The sequence below is a fragment of the Amia ocellicauda genome, chromosome 10 (assembly GCF_036373705.1).
Source record: "Amia ocellicauda isolate fAmiCal2 chromosome 10, fAmiCal2.hap1, whole genome shotgun sequence".
In the NCBI taxonomy this organism is placed as follows: Eukaryota; Metazoa; Chordata; class Actinopteri; order Amiiformes; family Amiidae; genus Amia; species Amia ocellicauda.
In genome coordinates, this window is record NC_089859.1 from 9,302,668 (window position 1) to 9,330,297 (window position 27,630).

The 27,630-nt window shown below is 36.2% G+C and overlaps 1 protein-coding gene across 5 annotated transcripts in view; it reads right to left on the reverse strand.

Annotated features, from left to right (window-relative positions):
- Positions 1-27,630, reverse strand: part of dacha (dachshund a) — a 173,097-nt gene that overhangs the window by 90,014 nt on the left and 55,453 nt on the right. For all 5 annotated transcript variants that reach the window (XM_066714918.1, XM_066714915.1, XM_066714914.1 and 2 more), the window contains exon 2: positions 329-444. In XM_066714918.1, coding sequence (XP_066571015.1) covers positions 329-444 — 116 coding nt within the window. The remainder of the gene's footprint in view (positions 1-328; positions 445-27,630) is intronic.

Below are 27,630 nucleotides of genomic sequence, written 5' to 3' on the forward strand. Positions count from 1 at the left end.
GTAAATAAAAACACATGATTAGCTTTTAAAATACTGTGAATACACCACAGCCTGTTTAGGTATATCGGCAAGATTTGATTACCATAAACACACACACATACACACACATCTATATATATATATATATATATATATATATATATATATATATATATGTATGAATACAAACTGGAAAAATAGGAAAATAAAATTTAAAAATCCAATATTGTAACCTCTGGTATGTCAGAGAAACTGAATCTGAAGGACAAGTCAGTTGAATCAATATTAGTTAATTTCAAGCAGAGCGCAGGACAAAGCGAGCTGCTGATGATGTGATAGATTTCATTACCTGACGGGGAGATGAGGCCGGGCGATAAGAGGCCGTGCACGCTGTGGGGCAGCAGGCGGGAGTTCTCCTGCATGGCCACGCCCAGGGAGCGCTTGGGGGGGCGGCCAGGTCTGGAACTGCAGGGAAAGAGGGAGAGAGGAACACATTGAGCCCGGTCTGCCAATACATAGGGCTGATACCAGAATGAACTTAAATATCAAAGCATCAGTTTTTATAAAAAGCGGCGTATCTTAGGGCTTGAAGTCTTAAAATGTGTGATGACAGAAAGATTAGTAGGGTACAATTCATGCCGGGGCCAAAATCATAATATAATTATAATTGGACGATTTTGAGGTAACTTTTAAAGGTAAACCAATATGATGAATGCCATTTTTAAGTTGGTCCTTTGGTTTTGGTAGCTCTGCCTTCAAATGACAGTTTGTGGCCACAAGGCAGATTCAGTAAAAGGGTGCACACAGCCTTACAGCCTTACAGCACACGAGTGAAACTCAAACTTGTTTCAGACATTTAAGATGATTCCAGAAAAGATTACTCTTGTTTTATTTTCTGTGGAGGGTGCTCCCTAGCTCCTAAATTTTACTGCCACCTTCTAAATCACATATGACACTTCCTGTGCAATTTGGCAGCCAGACCTTGTGGGCTTGTAGTTACAAATACAAACAAACTAAAATGGCACAGGTTTGCTAGTCCTTCAGCTACTTAGTGGGAGATATGTCTGCTTTAAGCTACAATAGTAGTACACAGCAGAAAAGGCAAGACTTCATATTGCATGTTAGATATGCATTTCATGTATTATAACAGATTCAAAATCAGGTTTTTACTTCACTACAAATGCAACGATCGACTCCAATTCTTCCAGAATTAACTTAAATATCATGCTCAATAAAAACTGCACTATCGCTCTTACTGATTGAATGTTTGTGTTAAGATTAACAATACTATATTCTTGTCTTGATTCTTAACATTCTGACAAAATCACATAGTCCAACATGGTCTGAACTAAATCACCTGGACAAGAAAGAGAATGAAAATGCTAATTTAATGTTGTATATAATTATTTAAAAAAATGGCATTAAAAGGAGGAGGCTTTTGGGTGATGTTGCGAGCACATCTGAAAAAAATAAATAAGACCACAGCACACCCAACATTAGCCAAAAAAAAACAGTGTTTAGAAGCTTGGTTGGACCTCACATGAAAAAGGCAGCGACAATGCTCTGGAGACAAAAGCATTGCTGTTTACTCCTTTATTTTTCAAGATAAAAGGGAAAGCTGAATTGAACTGAGAACAGAGTGAAGAAAAACCTGGAGGGACAAATCGGTACCTGTTTATCTATTTTCCAAACAGAATGTTGCCATTAGAACAAAGCAGCTGCACCATGTGACCCCACGCACACACTAAACACTGTAGTCATGTACTTCTGTCCAAAGCAGACGTAACGTATACCAAAGCAGGTGACACAAAGTTTTCAGGCATACCATTTAGTAATGGAACATGATGTAGCTTGGTATATTGTTTTCTACTGCCATCAATTACCATTCAATAGCTCTGATTATAATTAATCACAAATGAACATCATTATGATTAAAGAGACCATTCGAACAAAGTAAACAAATGGGATGTGCTTATATCATTTGTTTGGTTGTATGTAACTTATTGATCCACAAAATGTATCATGATGTTTTGTAAAGATTAGGTAGTTTATTTCCAAGCAACTACAACACTTTAAGCAAATAAAATGGGCTCCAGTTTTCAACCTAAATACTATATATTTGGGCTTATCTTTCATTTGTGTAATTTTTTTTGTTTCTTTTTTTAGTTAGTTATTTCAATTCACTCTTGTCAACTGATTTTCAGGATTAATTTGCACATATATAAGTTATTTAATAAACATCACACCAAAGAGTTAACATCACTCATAGAAGAGGTCACCTTTTGTACACCACTACAATTTTCACATGTGACTGAGCAACAAGCCTTCAAAATTATCTTTTCCATTTTGAACATTCATAATTCAATCAGTTTACCAATGACACATCAGGTTACAGCCCTTCACTGTATTTTAAAATCTTTTGCAGTCACAAAACACATAGCAATTTATAGTCCTTTTCACCTTCATTTTGCACCATGATTAACTTTTTATGCCTTTCCTCTTGCGAAATATAACTTGGCTACACTCAAATAAAGTATCCTTTACCACTAGTTGATATATTTATTTTTAATTCTCAAAAATCTCCATTCCCATGCTAATGACCAAACGAAGGGGTATGTTTGCTTACCAAAGGAATAATAGCAATCCCTTTATATTTGCACAGTTGAATGGTACAAGCATCTATCTTCTGCACATTGATTCTTAGGTTGCATTACAACCCAGCTGATGCACAGATTACAGTCATTTCAAATAATGAGTAGCACTTGCCCCTCACATTCACTGTTCCACAGACCTAGCACTTGGCTATAGCACTGTGAGATCTCCCCCCACTGCTACTCTATTGACGACTGTGCTTAATTTCCAGCAATAGACACTGTATTAAACAAATTCAATTATCCAATTACGTTTGTATTCGATATCGAACGGCTACGATTTTGATAGTAGTTAAACTTTACTTGACCTCTCAGCGTCACTTAGGCGAGACGCATTATTATACCCCGTAGCAACCCGACACCCTGTGACTTGTTGATGGCAAACCAAGCTGAGCACCGAACAAACACACTCTGTTACATTACTAATCCAATTAATGGCAAGCACACCCAGCCATGTAAAAAGAGCAATCAACATTAATCACGTTTGTGGTTGTTGTAGCCTGTAACTGGAACCCTCATGTTATTAACTGCAGTGTATGAACAAGCAAGTGCTGTTTTATTGCACTTCATAGACTCCGCGCTCAGTGAATTGTAATTTTACTTATTTTGGTGCTTCCTGTTGTAGGGGGGAAACAGTTGTTCTAATATTAAGCTTTAAACATTAAGGGTTTGTTTCACACACCCAAATTAGCACTAGTCATTGACTATCCAATATTATTTTAGGTACAGTTGTCCTCAACTCATAACTTATTGAGATCTGCGAAATACAGTATAGATTTTAACTCTTCCATATTAATAAAGTATTCTTAAATTTCCAGTACATTAAAATCAGCTTCCTGAAGCCGTCCTTGTTCCTTTAAGCTGCTATCAAGTGTTCCTCCTTTCTCGACTCTTTAAAGGAGAGTGTGTTTGTTTGAAGATACAGTCCACTTGACTGCACTAAAATTATTTTTTGTGTATTATAAAAAGGATAGTTCCTGCCAGCTTTCAGTTGTGCCAAACAAACATTTAAAATCTATTGAAATTCCTACCAGCACCGATTGCCAAGGCTTCAGAGGAAAACAGAAAAAACAAGAGAGGAAAAAAAGAAAAAGTAGAAAGTATATTAAGATTAGCCAACATAATTAAAACTTCATTAAACAAAATTACATAAATACCAACAGCTAGGAAAAAAGGAGTTTAACCCTCAATATCCTGTGGCACTTCGAAAAAGAGTTTTTTTTTTTGTTTTTTTTTTACATTTTAATATTCTCCCACTTTTCTGCTTACACCGTTTCCCATTGAGCGTACACCCTGACTGTGAATTCCTCCCATCTTCAAGCAGGTTGCGGGAAATTAAAAGTGAACTGAAATCTCACCATTTCACATAATACTTATTTCTCAGAATAATCTAATTGGGAGTTGCCAATCTTATAATCCTGCTTAGTTCCTAGTACTATATTGTTGTGAGGTACACCAACTCCAGAATGATTTTCACTTCCTAACCCTAGAGGAAACCTACTCTTTAATCACTGTTCTCCTGCCAAGACTGGCAGTCCAGCAAAATCTGATACTCTCACTATATCTGTGTTTTTTAGGAGACCTGAGGTATGTCCCGACCTATATCCATGACGACTGTATATGTGCAGGTGATGTTTTTAAAGGAAACTATGACGTTTATAGTTTTAACTATATCTATTAATATTTGCATTATATATTTGAATAACATATAGTTCAATCATAGTTCAATTAAAATTGTGTGCATTGTATGAGTAATGTAACCGCAAAAAGTTACTTACCACATTTCTTAAAACACAAAAATTGAAGTAAATGTACCTTTTAACTGAAATGAGTCATGAATGTACATTCTTATCAAGTTTTTTTTCCTGGCAGACAGCAAGATCCATTGTTACTGGATTATAAAGACAGTCAATGCTGCTGTCACCAATATAAAATACACAATGATTATGGTTTTGTTTCTTGCTGATGTTTAACCATCTAAAATAGTCATTTTTTTTGTTCCTGTCAGTACTTTACATGACCAGTTAGCCAGAAAAGGGAAACAGTGTCCATTACTGAGTGGAAATCTAACTGAAGTCTCAAATTAACTTTTTATAGTTTTTTCTGTTAATTGTAATGTAGTTTTAACTGCATCATTACATAACCAACTTGGTAGACGTGTGACTCTTAAAGGGATATTTGTAAACAAAAGCAGAAACACATAACAATGAACCAATGACATTTTTTGTATCAGGGAAAATGTCGCTATGAAGCAATGGACTATGAATCAACCTTGATGTAAGAGCATGAATCAGAGATGTATTGATCTTTAACATACTTATAAAAAGGGTTATAACAAGGTAACAATTGTTCTAATACAGCTGAGATTTTAGTAGCCATGTCTGGAATAAATAAGAATGAAATCACTGTTAGACTTCATAACAGAAATGTAAAGCCTTCAAAACAAGTCCATATACATGTATATAATATATAGCATAATCTGGCTACAAAGGCACTATATGAGTTAAAGTTGTTCCAGTAGCTTCTAGGTCCAATGGAGTCTGAAAGTCTCGTAATAAACAATCAATTATGAAAATGTTCCTATTATGTGTATGTGTGTGTGTGTGTGTGTGTGTGTTTCCGCAGAGGAAAGCATATTAAAAACAAGCTAAACAACAGCCAGGGTAAACCCAGAGAGAGGGAGAGGAATTCAAACCTATCTGCAGCCAACAGGATTGCATTGGAAATCACTTGAGATAGATCCAGTCAAAAGAACGTTTTTAGCTGCTTAACCAGACACTTCCTGAAACATCTCACATTAGAGTCAAAGGGTTTCCTTTTAAGTGTATTTTCTTTCCTAACATGCTGCCTGTTTTTTTCAGTATAAGGCAATAATGCGATTTTATTTGTCTTGGAGTGACTCACTCTGATGTATGCCTTTGCTGATGAGCATGAGCTGAAAACCTTGGAGACTTGTGCTGCTAGAGCACAGATTTTCTTTCTTTTCTTTTTTTACTTTTTTTCCGTGAGGTGATTGTAACATGCTTGCCATTTCCCTTAGGAGTAATAAACCTATTTTCTTCTTTTGTTCCACTTGGACTAGTATTGTTAAACCTCAAGAAGTCTTTTCCTCAGTCATGACAGGTGCTTCCCTTTGACTTGATTAAAAGGCCACCGTGTTCCAGTTGCTGCCATTTACATTCCAGGTAATGTGGTGAATCCCCTGCTAGTCCCACTGTTTCATACTCGAAGAGAAAGCAGGGCACCTTCCACAAAACACAATCGACCTGCATAAGAGATGAGTGCAGCTAAAACAAAACCTTAACACATCACAGACACTATCTACATATATTTTTCTATTTGCCTGTAGTGTTTCTTTTCAAACAGCTGGATTTAAAATACATTTAATCAATTTCTAACTTGCATTGCACACAAATAATATAAATGTCCATCATTAGTGCAGACATTCACATTCTCCTGCCAAAAGCTGTCAAGAGTTTTAAGCTACTTGCTGTAGACCAAGTCCAAATCCAACGTGAGTACAAGTGAATGCAAAAGACCTAGTGCTATATCTGTCTCAAGATAACGAAATGATAGCTAGACAGAACATTGTGTGTGAGGCGACAACCTCACTCTGTAGAAGCAAAGTAAAATGTAAATATTGACATATGCTCAGTATTTTACTATTGTCTGTTGGTTAGGAAAGTGTAAAACACATTCTTAATATTTTACCATACGATTCTAGAACAGTAAATAAGGACATCAGTTACAGCGAGGCCCAGAATGCCATTTTATAATCATAAAAGCAACAACAACCCGAATAATAAGCTCTTTTAATATTGATCTTCTGTGATAACTACCTGCCTCACAGTACCTGCGTAAATTGGGAAGATTTTCCATGATAATTTGCCATTCAATGGACTGATAACCTTGAGACAGCCTTTTGATTTGGTCAGTAGTAGATAATCCTGGATGTGAAACACTTACAAAGGTTTAAAAATATTGAACTGGAGAAGCCTCATTGAGATTCCTCTCCTCATTTGTAAAGTGTTGTCCTAGCAGGCAGGGGGAAACAGATGGCAGTACAAAGTCATTTACACATTACCACAGATTACAATCAAAAGTCAGCGAAAAACCTTGTCAACGTACACTTCCCAACAAATCGCTTTTGAAATTCCCTGTGCTGCAGCTAACTTTTACTAGGTTATTCTTTTTTTTATTTTTGTCTGAATTTGCCCTTGTAATTTTTCAGACAATTGCCTTATAAAATATTTATACTGAACCAACAAAAGTTAGCGCATTGCTGCACCCACCACTTGCGTTTCTAAACGGCGTTCCTAAAAAGACAATACATATTTTATGTCACCTGTGTTGCAGAGTTGCAGATACACTATATGGCAGTTGGAATATAATACTTTCCACCTAAATAAATAATAATAATATAATTGAATAAGTAAGTGATAGACAATGTGACTAATAGCAGAGCAGAGAGTTTATAGTTAATGATAGGCAATGTAGTATTGTCAAATATAGTGGAACTATCCAATCCTCCCACAGTACTTAGTACCTATGGTCTAAATATCGCCCTTCCACATCCCATTGTCATCTTGCCCACCATGATGCACAGGTCCAAGTTTCCAAATACAGTGTGTGTGTGTCTGCTTCATTGTGTGTGTGGTATTTTGTTACAGTTATAGCTTTTTTATACCAAAGTTTAAATATGACTAAGCTGCATAATCGTTGACTTGGTAAGTGAAGATTTCAGCAACAAAGATGCCATCTGATATCACAACCTTTTTCCTAAACTGTCCAAAGTCTTGATTAATAGGCTATACATCAAAGACCAATGTAGAGGTGATTGTATAATATAAATGTTTACATATACAGTACCATTATGGGATGCCTATGCCAGGTATTCTTGAATATACCTGTGGTCATTGTATTGTATCATCATTATTTTATTTAGAACCTAATTACTATATTACAACCACACGACTACTACACCACTCCTGCTATTTGGATATAAAGTAACGACACCTTTCACTCGGTGTAGAATACAAACATCAACCAGTTAAAATCTACAAAGTCCTGTATTAGCAAAGGAGGAGAAGAACGTTTGAAAGGTCTGGAACATTTTGTGGAGGGATAAGAAAAATAAAAAAAAAGATGATTTCAACATTTTAATGGGAAATTGTTTAAACAACAAAGACGGTAGCCAAAAAAACTGTACAAGTCAGGGTGCCTTTGAAGATATTTAATTAAAATCTAATCCTGCATTCTTAAAGGCTCACATAAATTAAGCTGTCATTCAGGAGATTTATGCATTCACATTTGCATATTGCATACAATTCATCAATTACTCATGTTTGAAAGCACTGCCTTTCCCAGGGAGCGGGCTGCCACTGTGCCAACAAGCGGAATGAGAAGCTCGCAGTACCCACTGGTACCCAAGAGAAAGCTTCCTCCATATGTCCATTCCTTACAGCCTGCACAACCCCCCCCCCTCAACACACACACACGCACACACACACACACACACACACACATCCCTCCAGCACCACCAACTGCATTCAGGATTACTGACAACAATCTGATGTACTCTTTTTATCTCAATCTGTCAACTGAAGGTGGAACATTAAATGAGCAGAGCAAGGTTCTATCTGAAAGAACAACAGCAAGACGACGGCATTGCCTCATGGGCTGAAAATGAGGGACACGACAGTTACGGACCCCAAAAAAAAAAGCAAAATAAGAGAGATTTGTCTCTAAATTGTTACTGACTCACAGACGTAGATTCTAACTACTTGAGATGTAAAAATGACATGACTGGAGCTCGCCCAGCAATTTGATTAATTTCCTTTTCACAAAATCACTGAAGACATTGTCATTTTTAAATGTTTTAATATAAATATTGTACGTATGTGCGACTGGGTGCAGTGAAAAGCATTAGAGTCAATGTCCATCTCTGATAAACCTATATCGAAACAACTATAACTGTAATTGAGTCTTACATAGGAAAGGAGATTCTCTCAGAAAATGTATTTTGTTTTGAGGAATAAGACCTGCCTGACCATAACTAGGACAAAAAACTTCAATCCACCTGCCAATCAAAATTTCCACACATGCCACTTGATATTGGCTTCCTGTTTGTCAGAGGCTTCTTCTGTTGACCCAGTGGAACACAGCAAAACTGATTTGTGAAGTTGCACTTGAGAGATTGGTCAATGTTCGGATTTAACTCTGGTCTGAGCAGTACTAGGTCTAGTCCTAGAAGATATAAACTAGAGCCACTGACCCACACCACAACAGAAAAAATTGGCCTCGTATGACTTTGTTTTCTCCATTTCCACAGAGCTACCATATGCTCAATGGGACAGGCCAATTCGAGACATGTTAGAAAAACATGTAGCAGTAAATAGCTACTCAAAGCGATCCGATTTGTATTTGCTTAATTTATCTCACATCTCTTTATGTTACTATAAAGAAAGAATGCGCAAAATCCCATTTCCCAAGGTGACAATTGCTTATTAAAAAGAGAGGTTTCGTATATTTTTTAAACCCCCCAAACAATAAAATCCATAAGCCATTTGTAATATCCTGATTTTAATAGGTAATAAACAAAAGAAATTGTTTTCTGCTTTTGCCACAACTGTTTTTTTCCACCTTGTTTGATGTCCTTTTTTTCATCCGAATGTACCCTGCATTCTTCTCTACATTGCCAATTACATTTCTTCAATTCCACCTTTATTACCTCCCTGCTTCATTTTAAATCCCTACATTGTAGATATTGATTTGCTTAGAAAGTGGCAATTACAAGCATTTATTGTTGCCATGTGCAATTGCATAGAAGAGTTCTATTCAGCTACTTTACTTCTCTCTTTGATTTTTTTTTTCTTTTTTTTCAAATGGCAGTATCAGAGCTGGCCTTCAAGCTTATTAGTCCATCTGTAACTATGCTTTCAGGCAATCGATAACATTGCGAGCTATAATGTTGTATACCAGTTTATATTTTTCCATTGATGCCCTAGGTGATTGACGTTAGAACGGTCACCTTCAGATAACATATTTTACATCCCCTCCCTACAAACAGCTTTTACTGCACTTATCAATGGACACTCGTTATTTGTTTCCATTGCATTGTATTGCTGAAATATGCTTCTGGTATGAATAGTCACGGCAGGCTTTAGTGGGACACCTTTTGGATATGAAGAAGTGTTCCAATGGTTAGGATAAGAGATGCAAATATATAAGGTATATATTAAAGAAAGGTGCTAAGTGACTGACTTCATAAACCAACACATTGCATTTGATGTGTGGAAAAAGTACCTCCCATCTCACAGTCCCATCTGATTTGGTTGGCCCACAAGGTCAGAAGAAGGTTGAGCCATGTTCTCCTGGATTAACCTCATTACAATTCAATACGTCAAAAAATAAAGATGATCTGAGTACCCTCTATTGCCAAATAAGAATCTTTCCTTTCTTATGTCTGTGTTACAAGCCGTTAGATGAATAGCTGAATTAGGTTATTAAAAATGGAAACAAGCAAAATAATCCTGGAATAGTAGTGGGGGGGAAACAATCTAAGAATAAAATAGAAAAGAAACACTTGACATTTTTAAGCCAAATAAGGATATGGAGTTCCTTTATAGAAAGTTATTATTATGAATGCCCATCTTACATTTGGGTGGGTGGGGGGGTGTAAGAAAGGAAAGTCTGTTCAAACATCTACTGATCATAAACACAATGTTTTCATCTCTCTGTGAAGTGCTCTAATATGTGCTCTAATAATTTACATCATCCCATGCCAGAATTAAGTGATGTCTGATCTCATGGCCTACACAGCCCTCAGAAGAGAAAGAAGGCTTGCATGGCTTTCATAACTTCCATTATGTTTATAACTTCACTTAACTCAGTTTAACATTTTCCAAGAAAAATACTCATGAAAACGCATGTATTCAACTAAACACACTTAGTGAGGAGGAAGGCTTTTGATTTGGCTGTATTAATCTCAATGCTGTCAACTTGTTTTGTGGCTATGCAGAAACAACTCAGCAAATTACTTTGCCACTGCTGTTTCTCATCTTTTGATACCATAACAGCCCACTTAACCCTCGTTGTTTTCAGGATTTTTCTTGCCACGATGGGGCAGTTCAGCTTTGAGTTCAGAATAATTACGAACAGCTTTATGAATGCTATGGTTAAGCATTTGTTTTTAAAAAAGAAAAAAGAAACAAGAAACGTCCATGATGGGAAGGATAAAGCAAATGTATCCAGAAAGGCTTTGGAATACAATGATTTCATGCTTCGATGTCTTAACCTTTTCATTACCTGAAACTTTGCAGTCAGGTCAGAGTTTCACAGCATCAAACTGAACACTTCAAATAAACATCCGTGATCTCTGTTCACACGTGTCTGTGTTAAAAAGCATGTGCTACTTCTGACATAAGTGCATCAAATATGGACTCAACATTGATTTTAGTGAGTTGTGTCACTCATGGAAGAAACAGGAAAAAATGAAAAGTGATGAAATATAAATCTTCCTAATTTGTTTTCCACAGCAGCACTTTTCTGTTAGTGAACAACTATCCCAAGTAAAGACTAACAGGGAAAAATATAATAGTTGAATAATATTTGTTATACATTGTATCATCAGTTTTTCAAGGAAATAAAAAAAATAATGTACTAATGTACCCCATGTTTAGTGAAGTGAGTGAAAAAAAAGCCTGCAACTTCAAATAATTTTTTCAGTTTTTGTAATTTCCTCGCATCAAGAGGACTGTTCTTGTGCTGCTCTTTCTAGAGCATTACATTGAAATGTTTCTTGCTCCTCAAGAGATCTAATTAAGAGATCTAATAAAATGTCTGCACTACCATTTAAAACATCTTAAAATAATCAATTTTTTTCAACCAACACCTACATTTTAAATTAAATGACGAAGCACCAGAAGCATAGCACTCTATGTATATATTTCTACATGTCCACAGAACACCATTAACATGTATATGCGTAAACAGTTTATTATTACTTTTATGATTTTTAATAATATAAGGTTCTAAGACTAAGTTAAAAAAATAATCTAAAACTGGAAAAAAAAAAAAAAACTGAGCTCAATTACTGACAAGCAGTTGAGGGTTTCTGTCTTGCAGAGTCAAAAGTCTCTGAGATGAGGTCAAGGTGAGAATTCATTTACTGTAGCATCAACATACCACCAGTGGCGGCTCTTTGAAAGTACTGCAGTGCCTTTTTCTTGGGATTACCATAGCTTAAGCCGTGTCATGTCTATTATTGAATTGGATTTTTAAAGCAATTTCATTTCAATACGATTAAGCCCTTCTAATATTGAAAGCTGCTGAAAGAAAGTGACATATTGTAACGTTCCTGTAATAACACTAGACTGTACCCTGCTTTAGCAGTATTGTACATAAATCTGAATACAACAACACTGCCATATGCTGTTAATTAAAACTATTAGCGTTACTTAAGTGTTTGTAACTGGAGGTTTTATTTTCACTTGATAGTGCATGTCCTGTAAAATATTATGTGGGTAATTGAAGGAAATACATTATCATTTCCAATAATAATAATAAAAATTAAACCCGAAAGTCAGTTCCTTCTCACCTTACCTAATTCAATTAAATTTTCTACTTGTTCAGTTTCTCTAAAATACTATCAGTTACTGCATATGGAAGAAGGAATAATTAGCATATTCCATAATCTTCATTGAGTGTTTTATTTATTTGTGTGTTTGTTTGTTTATTTATTTATTTATGTGTCTGGTGCACTCCAGACACTTACAAAATTAAAATCTTCCAAATATTTATGAGTAAACAAAAATAAAGAATGGAGAAAAAAGCCTTGAATGACATACTAATCCAGCAAAGAACAACATTAGGCAGATGAATTATTAATAGAGTATATATTTTTAACGCTATTTAATGAAAAGCACATAAAGAGTAACTATTTATATATTAAAACATCAGATCTCACCTGATTCATGCTTTTTTGTAGGGAAATGTTCAATTTATGACCCAGTCAGGGCAATAATTTAATAAAGATGCTGTGTTTTCATGCACTGTCACTTTAACAGACAGTTGTTTTTTTGGTGTATCATAGGGACAAAAGGTGCAGCATCTGCCAGCAGCATGTATTTCTTTCTTTTTTCTTTTTTAAACAAATGAGAAATTGTTCTGATGGAGGATCTGTTTCATATTGAAAATGGAACCTTTGGATTTTACTTTCAAGTTCCTACAAAACACCATTTAACTGGAGCATAATATGAAGTAATATGTGATCAGTAATGATTTCATTTGTTTTACTTCGAACATTTAAAGCATTCTGGTGTTTTTGCATGTGAGAGATAAAACAACAGTACCTCTTTCTGAGAGTCAACTATTGTTACAAGTGTGTGTGCAGGAATGTTAACCGTCACTTGTTTGAATCCAAAAGTACCTTATTAAGTATTTGATTGTTCCTCTAATAGTGGTCACCTTAATATATTATTTTTCTATTTAAGAGCTGTGTTTTAAATACTTTTACTAATAATATTTATACTAATGACAACATTACAAATGAAACTGATATTGCAGGTACAGCAGACAGCTGCAAATGATTTTTTGCCTCTTGAGCAAAACAAAAATAAACCACATTTCTCAATTTTCTTTAACAGATAGGTCACATCACATGCTGTTCTTTGTTGGTCTCTCAATTTATGACTGAAAAAAACCTTTATTTTAATAAGGTAGGAAAGGAGGAAGACAAGTTGGTACAATACACATTTCAGACGATCCATCTATTTCCTGAGAAAGTAAGTAAACGGGGCACTTTCTACAGTTGGGAGTCAACACACAGTTTTCTAAGTGGTACTGTGTACTGACAGAGCTCAGCTTTTAGTTTAAGTAGCCTGCACTCATAATTTCTCCTGGTCAGATTAAGCACTTCAGAGCTGCTGATGGTATTGAATAAATGTCAAATGTCTTTCCTTAGTGTCCAGAGGGTGAGTGCTCAGTGTCCTTTTTGTGGATTTTGTTAGTCCATTATCTTTTTCATTAATCACATCACATCACACCCCCACTCTGAAGGGTTACTCCATTTTCAGATTGGTTTTTACCCCTTGTACACTTGGAGTTTGCACCTTTCGCTGTTTCATGTGTGAGAGGAAGAGAGCCATTGGCAGGCCATGGCTTCAATTTAAAGGCCCCACATTGTGTAGAATTCATGTATAATGTCCATGAGAACAGTATCCAAGGTCTCCTCTCAGTCCCCAAACCTGTGATGACTGCTATATTTCATGATATCCTTTGTGTATTGTATGGTTTCAACGCATTTATTTTCAGTTCATTTCTCGTTTTCATTCCCCTGTCACCATCTGGCCCGTGGTGTCTTCTCTGCACTCCCTTTCTTAGGCTAGACTATCCATTTTGTTTGGGTGTTTTTCCTCCTTAACATATCATAAAGTCCTCATCCTCAGTGCATCACAGTATTTACAAGAAGTTAATTTGAGCGCTCTGCTTTAAAGTGAAATGCCACTACCCATTAATAACCTCTGGTGGAGCTTTAAGGGGCTCTTGCTGTAGTTGATTTGTCTTCCTATCAGACTTGAGGCCAATTAAAACTGTAAATGTAATTGATTTCAATTGCAATGTAATTTCAGCTGTGGTTGAACCTTGCCACAGTACAATTTCACACCTTTGTTTGTTACAGAATTTAAAACACAATGTGCTCCACTGCATTAAAGATCATTTTGATAAATGACATTTGCAGTTAAGAAGACAACTGTTTACATTACTGTGTATAATGCTTTTAAAAAGCATTGTAAGTACTCCAGCAAAATGCAAATTCAACAGTATTGCTAGAATTGCAACTGTACATTTAGTTTATCACTCACTCTGCACATATGAATGGGTATGTTAAAGTACCCACAGCCAGAGTGTGAATGAAACATGTACATTGATGGAAGGCAAAATGCCAGAGGCAGGTCAGTGCAAGTCTGTCTGTGTTAGGCTGCTGGTATAATATCGAACCTCTGACAGTCTTGGTGCCCATTGTCTCCGCCTGCCAGGCTATATTGATGGTTAGGTATCCTCCAATTACTTTTAAAGCCACTGCGCATTAGAGACTAAAATGATCACATTAAGTGCATGTCCATCATTAATTAAACAGCATGGCCAGAGTCATAATACAGATTGATATAGCTGACCCTTTTTGTGCAGACGAAACAGCGTCTGCCCTTGAACACTTGAAGTGTCAAGAAAACTCTAAAGATGTTTTTCTGGGGGTTCCATAGACTAAGGGCTAGACCAAATCCAAACTTTGACCTATCACAAAGTACAAATCTGTACCCTATTCATTTATTTTTAAAAGCTACTTTCTACAATTTTAGATTAAAGCATGATAAATGTAAAGGTACAATTTACAAAAGTTTGATTTGGACTAGACCTAAGTTTGACACAGTACACCAAGGAGTGTTCATTAAAATCCTGAAAGCAAAGTGATTACTCATTCCAGTAAGCTGGGGAACTTCAGGTCAACCAACAATAATCATTTCAGGGAACTCTAATGCAGTGACCAAACAGTGGTCTGAAGCACATTTGGTGCCGGTCTGTAGTATATTTCATCCTGCACACCATCACATGAATCTTAAATCCACATTAAACAAACCATCAAAACATTAAGACAATATTTGAAAATGCTACAAATGTTCTGTATTGGTATTACAATTTCCTTTGTTCGAAATACTTTGAAAAGGTTTCTTGCGAAAGTCGCCCTGGGTGAGGGCATCTAGCAATAAATTAATAATAATAATAATAATAATAATAATAATAATAATAATAATAATAATAATAATAATAATAATAAATGTGTGTATGTTTTGAATGCAATAAAATGTATGTTGGCTGTCGAGTTAATATTGCAGTGGTATGTGATACTTTAATACCAGAAATAGCCGGGCCGCAGTGTGAAAATGTTTGGGAACCACTGAATTATGGGTAATATATCTGTAAATACATGTCTGGGGAAAAAACTAATGGGAACATTGCTCCTGGGCATATCTTTATAATGTACTTTACAATTATTTCAAGACATACTCATTATTCCATGTCCATTATCTGCCAAGGAAAACTCAACACAGCCTGCGTTGGATTTTACAATGCTGTGGCACTCAAGTTTTCAGTGAAAAGATAACGTAGTGTCCCTTTACATGTTCAGTCAGTTTCTATAGACATTTCCTTCTTCCTATGGATATTTGGAAGCTGCTAGTCGTTATTAATCAGTTCGGATTTACAGATGCAATAAATCCCTCTGCCTGATGCTTTATCATGGCATAAATGCCCTCAGGCTACTCAATTCTTTATGCGGCAATCTTCTGACAGTTACACAGTGCTCTTATCAGCAGTTGCTCCTATATCTCTCCCTTACTTCTGCAGAGAACACTTTTCATAATAAATACACAAGAATTTGAGAAATTCACTGTCACTCATTCTTCGCAAACCTTGTGCACATCACCGAAATGAAGCCTATTTTGTTCAACACAACGGCAAGAAAGAAGAAGGGAAAGGGGCAGAGAAAGGGGTGAATTCTGACATTTACTATAAGCTGAGGCTTCCAGCATTACAGCCTCAGTCAAGTTAAACTTTAACTGGATAAGAACACATGGTAGTGTTTTCAGTAATATTAGCCACCTGATTTCTTTTCTTTTCAAACTATGCAATTAAACATTGTTGTTCATACCCTCCCATGATAAGCAAGAATGTTCAAGAAGAACATCACTCTATTTTTATTATAAGCCTACCTAGAAAAAAACTAAACAAAATGGCAACACCGTGTTCTTGATATTTAAACCTCCTCTCAATTATTCCACACAGCGAAGGAAATATCAGGATGTAATAACATATAGGAGTGATTCTCCAGTGAAGGGAAGCTGACATTATTTTGTATTGCTTAGATTTAAAAAAAAAAATGTTTTTAAGTAGCCCTTCCTTTGGTTTAATAAGAATCTTTAATATATGGGCACGTTCAAATGACATTTCTTAAAAACAAATCATTACAGTAAATTGAGTTCAGCTCCCACTGTATCTTAAATGTAATATTTATGTCCATGGATTCCATGGATTTTTTGGCAGCAGGACAATCTCTAAAGAACAGAAGAAAAGGTACAATCGACAGGAGACAATATTGCTTTGTCCTGTTGCGAGCTGCCTACTTGTCCAGGAACTTCATCATGTTGATTCATGACAAGTCCAGATGAGCAGGCATCCTCAATATGGCTGGATAATGTGTTCCACACACCTACCAATATGGCCCAATTTCCTTGCATTTGTATTGCTCTCAGTCCACACCTCTGACACCACACAGAAGATGGTCTGATAACACCCGCTTGGAGTATGTGTGGTTGATATGTTGTCTTCATCTCTCCTGTGCTATCATGAAAGTTGTGAGCCCATTTGATTAACAAATGCTGATTCTAAAACACTCCAATTGGGTTGGGGAGGAGGTGGGGGACACTTTTATCTTTGTCTTTAAATTGTATTCATTTTTCAATAAGAACAATGTTGTAATAGGTCTTAAACATTAACAGTTGTAAGCCTCTCCAGTTAAGTATGGTTTTTATCAGGTACAGCAGGGAAGAGGTTTGAATATCAGCCGAGGAATTATCAACATCCATGCCTTTCCCCTGCGCCCTTTCGATAATTTTTCACTGGCTCACACACACAGTCATGTGAGCATCTGCAAACCTCGGAAAAGCTACAGTTCAACGATGGTTGCAGTGGCCTCTTTTAATGACTTTTGTAAATGAAGTGGTGCACGTGAATCCACCACAGGTCACTTTATTATGATACATGAGACAAAACTGACACATTGGCTGGGGAGCTGCCAAGCACCATATGAACAACACATCTGTAATATTTTAAGTTTATGACTTTGTACTGCTGACAGGCAAGGATATCAGCCTGGATTGAACATGATAATTTGCACTAATTCTTTTGCAAAAGAAATAGTAAGACCTGCAATGAATTCATGTATTTTTTTAAAGGAAAACCAAGTTTGTTTTATTTCTTAGAACAACAAATATTTCACTTCTTATTTTAGGTGAAGGGACTTTAATATGAAGGACTGACCATTTAATACAGAAAGTTGGCCAGTGACCAGTAAATAAAGGAGATTCACTGAAGCTTTGGTGTCTATGTAACTGTTCTGAATGTTCTGAATAGAGACCAAAGTAATCAAACCATGTGGCACAGACTACAGACTATTGAATTGCATTCTATGTTAAATTCAGGATTTTTTTAAACTTATTTTTCATGGCTTTGAAACATTACAGCTGATATCATCCTGTCACCCCATGGATACCCTAGGCAAAACTAGCTGTACTGCACTAACTGATAAAACAATCAGGAAATTAAATGTGTCGGCTAAAAAGTTAAATGTCTGTCTTCAAGTTACCTATATACCTTTATTTAATATTGATCCCCTAAGCACATCTAGTTCTGTTCTGACTCCAATGCAAGGACTTTAACAACGGCGGTGTGGTTCATGAAAGTAATATGCATGTTTTAATTTATTTTTTTTCCACAGAAAAAAAGCAACAGCTTTCCATGCAGTGCCTTCAGCTTATATTATGGCTAAATTAGGACCCAAAGGGAACACAGCTGCTGAAATATCTACACTCCTTCTGCGATTCAGATCCCTCTCAATTAAATTAGATCTGCTTTCCCTAATTCTCCCACTTGGAGCAAAGCTGACAGCAATCCATTTTCTATGTCCCTCCTCCTTTACTCAAGTTGAGTATGAAGTAGAAGGGCATCCCATTTGACACAGAAGATTGCAAGTTCGTCTTCAAACAATAAGAGTGTCGGCATGCAGCTGCAGGATTAAATTCTCTGACATTATCAACCTGTCTGACTAACTGTTCTGAGGGCTGCATAACAGGATTTTACTAATGGCAACAAACCTCGTTTCTCAGCATCTCCAAGAGGATTACTGTCACTCAGCGCCAGGGGAACTGGGAAACACGAACAACTTTCTTTTATTTATTTAATATTCTGCTCAGTAATCTGTTTAAAAACAGAATCGGAGGGAAAATGTCATGGGAAGATATAAACATTGAGCATATTGGTCCTTGTACCTACAAACAGTCTGAACTGAAACTCCTAAATCCACTGTTTCAAAAGTGAGGGGTACTTCAAAACTTGAGTGCTCTTTTTTGGTGGGGAGGAAGTTGTTTTTGTTTTTCTTTTTTAGCATGGGATTATAATAAATAAAAAAATAGCTACAGAGTTCCCATGAGAAAATATTTCAAAACTGTTTAACAGAATTTCAATGCATGACCCTCCAAAGAAAGGATGTAAAAAAATCTAAAAGAACTCAAGATTCAAACAGCAGTCTGAATAAATATTGTCTTTATTAGAGAAAAAAAAAGTGTAAAGTTTCCAAATAATTATATATTAATAAAAGCTTTTGAACGCCGACTACAAAATCTATTAGTACAGTTTGTGAATCTCAAATTTGCATTGTTCATAAAATGATTAAATGTATTGTAGGAAAACCTTGATCTTTAAAACACTGAGAAAATTCTTGAACATACTAGATACTGCATCCCTTTTACATTGACAGAGCATAGCATTGGAATATAAATACACAGATCAGAGTGCACTTTTCCAAAGTGATTGTTAACATTCCTGCCCTAACAATTCTGACAAGAGCTGACTCTCAGTAAGAGCTACTGTAGTTTGAAAAACAATTTGCAAAGTAAGGTCCTTTTTATGTGAAAAGTGAACTCACAAATTCAGCAATTAAAACTGAGAAGTTATTGTGTCTTCAGGTTGTTCTGAACACATTATGAACGGAAACCAAATGAGTAAAGAGCTATATATTTTTTTTAATTATTAGTTATGTATATTTGTTATTTCTGAAAATATAAAAGTTCTTTTAATACTAACAGTAACTGCTAGTACTAATAGTACTGTGACTAATGCTATATTAATTGCTACTAAATTATTTAAACTGTACAATCTGTTTACTTCAATTGATTGAGATTTTTCAAACATCGTCTTTGAAGGTTTAACTTATTTTTTCTTTATTTGCTTTACTGTAGATCTTGCTTTTCATGAAAAAAACAACAAAGAACAATGAAAGGCATATACATCCAAATTCTGAAATTAGTTCGAATTTACAGACCCGGGGAAACAGTAATAGAGAAATGCATGATACGCTACTCCTCTGATTTGAATTAGCCCTTCCCTCCCCCATTAAAAAAACATACTAATCTCTCTAGCATCTTTTTCAAGCAGTAAAATAAATATCTATATGAAATAAATAAAAGTGACGAATTGTTGTAAAATCAACTGCGATGACAATTGTTTATGGGTAGGTGTAGAGCTTACACAGTACGTACTTTATCGCACCCACAGGGGCCAGCTTTATCAGAGAGCATAGCACATTAGACAATGGGGCTACGTGAGGGAGGAGGAAAAGTCGGACAAAAATAAACCATGGCCCCCTGACAGAGGAAAAAAAAAAAATGTAATCAAACTCACTTTAGACGGCATGGAAAATGCATGGGACACACAACCGGGAGCCACGGGTTATATGGAATAATCCATGGAAAGATGGTGGAGGCATCACCCATAGCCAAAAAGGTGTGGGGGGTGGTGGATATTAGGAATCAGGGTATGAACTTCATTGGTCAAAAGGATAATCAAATTCGGTGCCATACTGCTTCTGCTTAGTGAATGGACAACTGGCTTAGAGAACTCCTGTGTAAGAGACAACTACATTTTTTTTATTAATTTTTTTAACATGTAGACAGCTTTCCAGTGCCTCTGCCAGTTTTGCCCAGAGACAGAACGGGAGTTGCTCTGCCGCTTCTATATGGGCCTCTTGACAAACATCCAGAGGACACACAAGTCGTCCATTAAAACTCCCTTTTATAAAGTAACCAAGGAGTGCTGATATAGTATGTTGTCATGGAGACACCTCATAAATCATTGGTTATTTTCTATTATTGCGAGAGTGACGGCTTCACACTGTCCCTGCGCCCAGTGCGTTTCTCTGCTAATTTTAAGGTGTTTTCATACATCATTTGTTTTGTAAAAGAAATGTCATGACGACCACGGAACACTTAAGCTTGTTATCGAGGCACTCAGCCGTTGATTAGGGCCCCCTCGGTCTGGCATTTCAAGCATCCCTGCCTCTTTGCATTATTGAGTAGTTTATCTGTACAATTCATAAGTACATTTCTAAACATGGGTTAGAGCATAAGAGGATAAAGGCAGCCGAAGAAAGCAAAGGCCCACTGGTTACCATGGTGACCTAACCTGATCAATTTCCTGTCACTGCTCTAACTGAGGCATTCTCCTGTGGCCATAAATACTAATTATAAATGCTGGACATTTGCTAACATATTTAGTTAACAGATTAAAGTGGCACGTACACAATTTATCATTTAACGTAAGTCCAGCCACACTGAGTAAGTCAATGTGTAATGTTGTTGAAAGCAATAGGTCAACTTTCTGTTTGTTTAAAGGCCGTGTCTCTAATGGAAGTGATATTAGAGTGCGGAAAAAAAACAGTGCGGTACATTTCAATTTACCGTGAATAATCATACGTGTTATATAAGAGGTCTTTGAGTACATACTTCAGCCTGCGATCCAATTGATAAAGACAATGCACAGACATAGGTAGAATAGGTTTCTGTAGTACGTCAGTGTTGTTTTGATAGCTTATAAACTCGTTATAAAACTTTGCATAGCCCACTTAAATAACCTACAAAATATATCAATGTTAGTATCCCCATTCTTTAACAAAAGGACATACTTTAAGGAGATTAATACTGAAAACCACTGTGATTATACAATTGTTTAGAAAAAAAACTATACAAGTTGCAATTCAAGTTGCTAAAATGTGTACAACTAATCTTATTTGGGGGTGTTCTCAGTATTCAAGATAGAGATACAACTATTTTTTGGATCTTTAGATTTGTCACCCAACTTTTACATTTCAGTAAAGATCAAAATCGGTAAAGAATATTTAATTATTATATATACTCCATATACTAACAAATACAAAACTTGATTAGGCAGGCACATCAATTAAAATAATAAAATAAAATAAGCTGCTACACCTGTAGCTAAAATGGGTCTCTTTTTTTACCCTCCAACATATTGATTGTGCATTAGTTCAGCACAAAGTCTTTTCAGCAAGTCACCACTAATCAGGTGTCATATAATGCAGTACTGGTGATGTCATGGGATGGTCCAGTGGGAATATCCCTCTATTGATTTCAATTTTTTCTTTTACGCTCCATAAACAAAGTTACTGCGCTGGGCTTTGCAGCCGCAGGGAGAAGATATTGGCTTTTAGCTATTCAGGACAAGACCAGGTCCGACAATAAGTCACGGTAAAATTCCTCTCAGCTCGACAAAAGAAAGAGAACCCCACACATCATATTCTGAAATGCGGCCTTTTAAAACTACAATGACCCCCCCCTGGCATATTGTGTTCATGCCAGCGAGGGACGGGCGGTTGTCAGAAAGAAAGGTTTGCTTTGCGGAAGGAACAGCACTGGAAGAAAACAAAACAAGAAAATATAAAATAAATGGGAAGAATAGGAGGACACAGTGTCTCCTAGTATATAATTTCTTTCCTGGCACAAAGAAGCATTCATTTACTGTGTCTAAAGAAACACTTTGCTAAAGAGTTGATGCAGAGAACCCCCCCCCACACACACACACACACACAAAAAAAGCACAAAATGCCCTTTAAAGAAAAAAAAAAAAATGTTTTTAAAAAGGGCGATGATTTTGATTAAAATTTGATTAAAAGTTAACGGCATGTGTATCATGGTTTTTAACATTTTATTTTCATACATGACACACTTAACTTTTGTGCTCTTTCTGTGATTGTTTAAAAGTATCTGCCACTTCAATTTAAGAATTTAATATCACATGATAATATACATGCTTTATGCAGCAATTATACATATATTATTCAGATTTAAATACTTCAACATGTTTACATAAATGAAGATGGTTACATTATACAGCTCTGGAAAAATGAAGAGACCACTGCATTTTTTTGTTAAATCAGCATCTCTACATGCGTGGCAGCCATTCCATTCCATTCATATTTTTATTTGGAATTTGGGAGAAATGTTGTCAGTAGTTTATAGAATAAAACAAAAATGTTCATTTTACCCAAAACACATACCTATAAATAGTAAAACCAGAGAAACTGATAATTGTGCAGTGGTCTCTTAATCTTAATCAGAGCTGCATATTACAGACACTGTTAGTGCACGGTTTCAAATCTGTTTAAAATCAAGCCTCTTGCATTTGAAAAGTTATTAGACACATACCAATGCATAGTTTTATCAAGCATTGTGGCATGACAATGGAGCAAATCTATGTTACAATTCAGTAAGAATGTTGTTTTTCTATTTGTTTTCTGATTTCATTTCTGTTATTTAAGCTGACCAGCATTATTTAAAACAACCCTTGAGAGACAATCAGGCCTACACAATTAGAGCTGCTAAAAAATGAATCAAGATTTGCCAGAATAACATTCATTCACATCAGTCAGTCAGTTCCCACCAGGTGTTAAAAAGCTCCGTCACCCACTGGAGACATTCTCACACCTGCTGAAAACTGACTTGACTGAAGCGATGCTAAACTGGAGAAATATGCATTTATTAATTTTTATTTTTCACAGCTGCGATTATTTTAAACATTCCAATTTATGTTAAAATATGGCTTGTGTCAATATTTTATTTTAAAAGGAAATAAAGTTAAATGGACCTCAACAGGGAAAAACCTTGTTAAATCAAGCCCGTGCGAGATGTCAGTCCTTCTCTTGGCTATTACAAGTTTGTCTGTGATATGAGAAAGGGAGGAGAAAAGTGCTGAAAACTTTCACTGATTCACCTCCTTGTGCCACAGCGATGATTGAGGAAAGAGTGAAAAGTCCTCCAAGATTAAGAGAACAACAAGGGGATAATTAAATTAGAACACAGTCGGTTTAATCAGAAAACACTGAAATGCATGAGCATCCTGTTTCAAATTGAACGCCAAGGAAGATGGCGCTCATTGTATTACTTTATTTTGTGAAGCAGTTGTAAATCTAATACAACCCTGGCTGGGACTTTGTTCCCAATTGCTTATTTTGCATCTGAAGGCTGTAACTCGCATGTTAATGGTTTACAAGTTTATATATACAAATTATACCTCTTACAGAAACTGTGTAGAATGTATACTGCATATTTGTCAAACCCTGATTGTGTTAGGAAGCACAAGTTAAAAAATGGTGTGAAGTATTTTAGTTCTAAGGAAACCTTGCCTTGACGTAGTCTAGAATTTAATTCAAACATTCTGCGATATCTTTTGTGCCCCAAGTAATGCACAGTGCACACAGGCTCCTAGCCTTGCCAATTACATTTTCATTTGTATTCTGTAGATCTTCTCTCTATATTTCACTGGTAGGTTTTGGGTTGGGGATCCTGAACTATCTCGCTTTAAGAATGAAGACTGGAGCAGTAAGGCTCTGTTTATAATCAAGGTCACTGAACACTGCACTGCCAGTGGTCTCCGGGGAAGGTAAGAGATCAGGGACTGTTATTCCCCAGCTAATATTAGGGGCTGTCACACTCTCGATGGGGTTCGCTGTCAGTCGCTGCCCCAGGGCAGATTCTCCAGTCACTGACTGCACAAAGAAGCAAAACAAAACTGCTAACCTGACTAAGGGGGCCTTCCACAATGGCACTACAGTTTATCAGACCAAATTACAGGCACCTGAAAGAAAACATACCCTATAGGTTTCCCTTCACCCCTGCTTTAAAGTAGATACATTATCTTTTGTATACAACCCCAATATCCCCTAATTCGGTGCAAAACAAATTGATACAGAGCCACAGAGAGGATTTAAATCTATCAAAGACACACAGCTGCAATGAAATGGCATTACATATTCTCTTTATTGAATCCCTACATTGTTCATGAATTTGAGAGCTCCTATACCTCCTCAAGAGTAATAGGCAAATGCATCCAATTTTCACCATTGCAACCCTTACAAAAAGTGACTCCTATATAGAGCAAGATTTGCGTTTCACTCTCTAAATGCAGCCAGTCTCTCTTGTGATTCTCCTTCCCTGATTAACTCAAGTCGGAGTTATTGAAGTACGATGTCAGTGGCAATGTTCTCTTTACTATGACTGGAAAAAAATAATTCAGACTAAGCGACACTATTTTCTCTGTCACCCATGCATTACAATTATTGCATTTTCAGTTATATATGATACCAGTATTCCCTAATTTGATGCAAAGCAAATCAATAATAGGCCATAGAGAGGATTTAAAACTATCAAAGGCTTGCAGTTGCTTTGCAATGGCATTAAAATTTCTCTTCCAAGGCATTTCCAATTAGCTTTATCGTGTCCTTTTTACATAACCATTTACTCAAATTACAACTCAACTCCTGCCTGACAGAGCACAAGAAAAGAAAAAAAAACCCAGAGCAAACTTAAGGCAAGGAAAGACAAATGGATATAGAGGTACGGATAGGTCTTTAAAATACAGGAGCCAATGTAAGCCTCTCTTAAAAGTATGGCTGAAAACATGGAACAACAATAAATAATGACAAATAAAAGTGTATGAGTTGTACCCATGAGTAGACCAGATACAGAGCGAAGCTATGCTTTTACATAGACTTTTGTTTTTGTCAGTTACAATTTGCTTTTTATCCATAACCCCAATACAAATACACATGTAAATGTGTCTACCTGGGACATAAAAAATCTTCAGCACCTTGGCTTTTACTTTGCATCCCAAAAATCTGAGTAATGGCCTGATAGGAAAGGGGATGAGAAACCCAGGCCTGGCACCACACCACTACCCGCGCACGCTCTTGCAGCGGAGCCCCTGGGAGCTGAGGGAGTGGCCGGGATGATGGAGCAGCTGCGGCAGGAACCCTCCAGGGGCCCGGGGAGCAGGCCGACAGCCTGCACTCACAGGTGCGCCAATCCACACAGCTGAAACCCCATCAGCTTTACTGCCTTCATTTCCAAGTCAGGGTGCTGTCAAGGTTAAACACGCAGTATAATATTCCTCCCCCTGAAAAACAGCAGCTCCCGTTCCTGCTACTGTACAGAGCAGGACTTGAGCATGGCTCTCTGCATTGGATGCACTCTTACTTAAGGGAAGTTCAAAGGGGAAGGCCTGTTTTTTGTGACTCACGTTTGTGGGTGAAAAACAATCTTTTAAACTAGGTGTTGAAGATTGAAACAAAAAAAAATGTTTCAATTCAATTACTGCTTAAATACAAACAGGAATTGTATATTGGGGGCGTTTTCATTTTTTTAGTATTTAATTATGTATTTACTTATTGATTTATTTATGTATTCCTATCTAGGAGGATTAGGTTACAGTCATTTTAGCTGTAATTGTATTGTTTTTAAAAAGTATTCATTTTAAAAAACATATTTCCAAAATGTATTTGCATTACTATTACTAAATACAGACCTTTTAAAGGATTAGAGTTTGATGCATACAGCACACAAATCCCCCCAATCCTTTGAAGTAAGAGGGATGGAAACATGTATTTTACAATGGCTTTGTTAGATAAGGCATTTTGAATCAAATAGTAATGCATGAAGATTGAATTATGCTGTTAATTCTTGTACAATAAGCTGCTCTGATGCTTACAATATAAGTACAGGCCCCCATGTTTTACCACCAGTCTGTGGTAGTTCACAACCCTAAGTGTCATTAAAGTCTCCAAAGCTATAAAGAAATAGTTAGCTCTATTCATTCCTAGCATTTTGCTTAAGTAAACAAATTACCTTTGTGGAAGCATTCCCATTAGTCAGTTTCCTGGCAAAGGTATAGTTTCTGAGCAACGAAAATTCATGCATGTTTTATTGGCTCAATTAAATATTAAGATGTATAACACCCTGGTACTATGGGGGTTAATAAGAATTAAGTCGCAACAAGGGGTGACTCAGTAAACTATGAGAAAGTGTGGAACAAATACACATTTATCTTAAAAAGTAAATTCCTCAAAATGATATGGATACTCAATTGATCAATCTTTCATATGAAAACACTTACAGCGTAATGCATACCATAAGGTATAGGTTTTCTGAAGTATACGCAACATATGTGCAACACTTAATCTTTTGATGTTGCTAAACAATATGCAGGAATCAGGAAGCCAGCTATGTCGCACAAAGAAAGAATCTACAATGTCAGTTGGATTAGGACAGAAGAGAAATTAATAAGCAGAAAAAAAGAGAACAATTATGCTTGGGCTTTTTAATTATTATTATTATTTTATTTTCCAAATCAACAATTATTGTTCATCCATTTATAATCCACAATGAGATTGCCTGGCTTTTTTATTGTTTTGTTTTGCTTTTTACCCAGCACAGGAAAGCTCTTTAATCATTTCACCATTGTTAACATTTGCACAGCATGATACCTAACTGCTCCCAGCAGCTCCAAGCAAGTTAAGAGCAAAAGTAACATCTGATCAGATAGTTCCAGAGCTCCCAAAGACACATTTAATTTTCTTGTCTTTCGTTACACCATATCAAAAGAAATATATGTGTGTCTGAGTGTTCATATTATACACTGAGAGAGAATGCCAAAGGTACTGATATTTAGATTATTCTATCTGTTCCCACATCAGTGTACAATTGTCAAAAACTAATTTTAACTTCTGCTCACTGCCCGGCTTCAGTTCTGTGCACATATGTAGGCAATGATACTGCAGCTCTGTCTGTCACTGTATGATCTCCTCCCTCAACACTGCCTCCAAAGGCATCAGATTTTGGGGACAAAAAAACTAAACTGTCTTTAGATAATAAGCCAAATAAGATAATAGGATTCTGAACTAACAAAGAGCATTTCTATTTGGAAAGTTTATCCAGTGTTCCAGAAAAATAAATGCCCACATGTTTTTCAAGAACCCCCCACCTAACATGACACCAGAACTTTATATGCAACTTTCATAAAAAGTCTAAAGATGGAATCT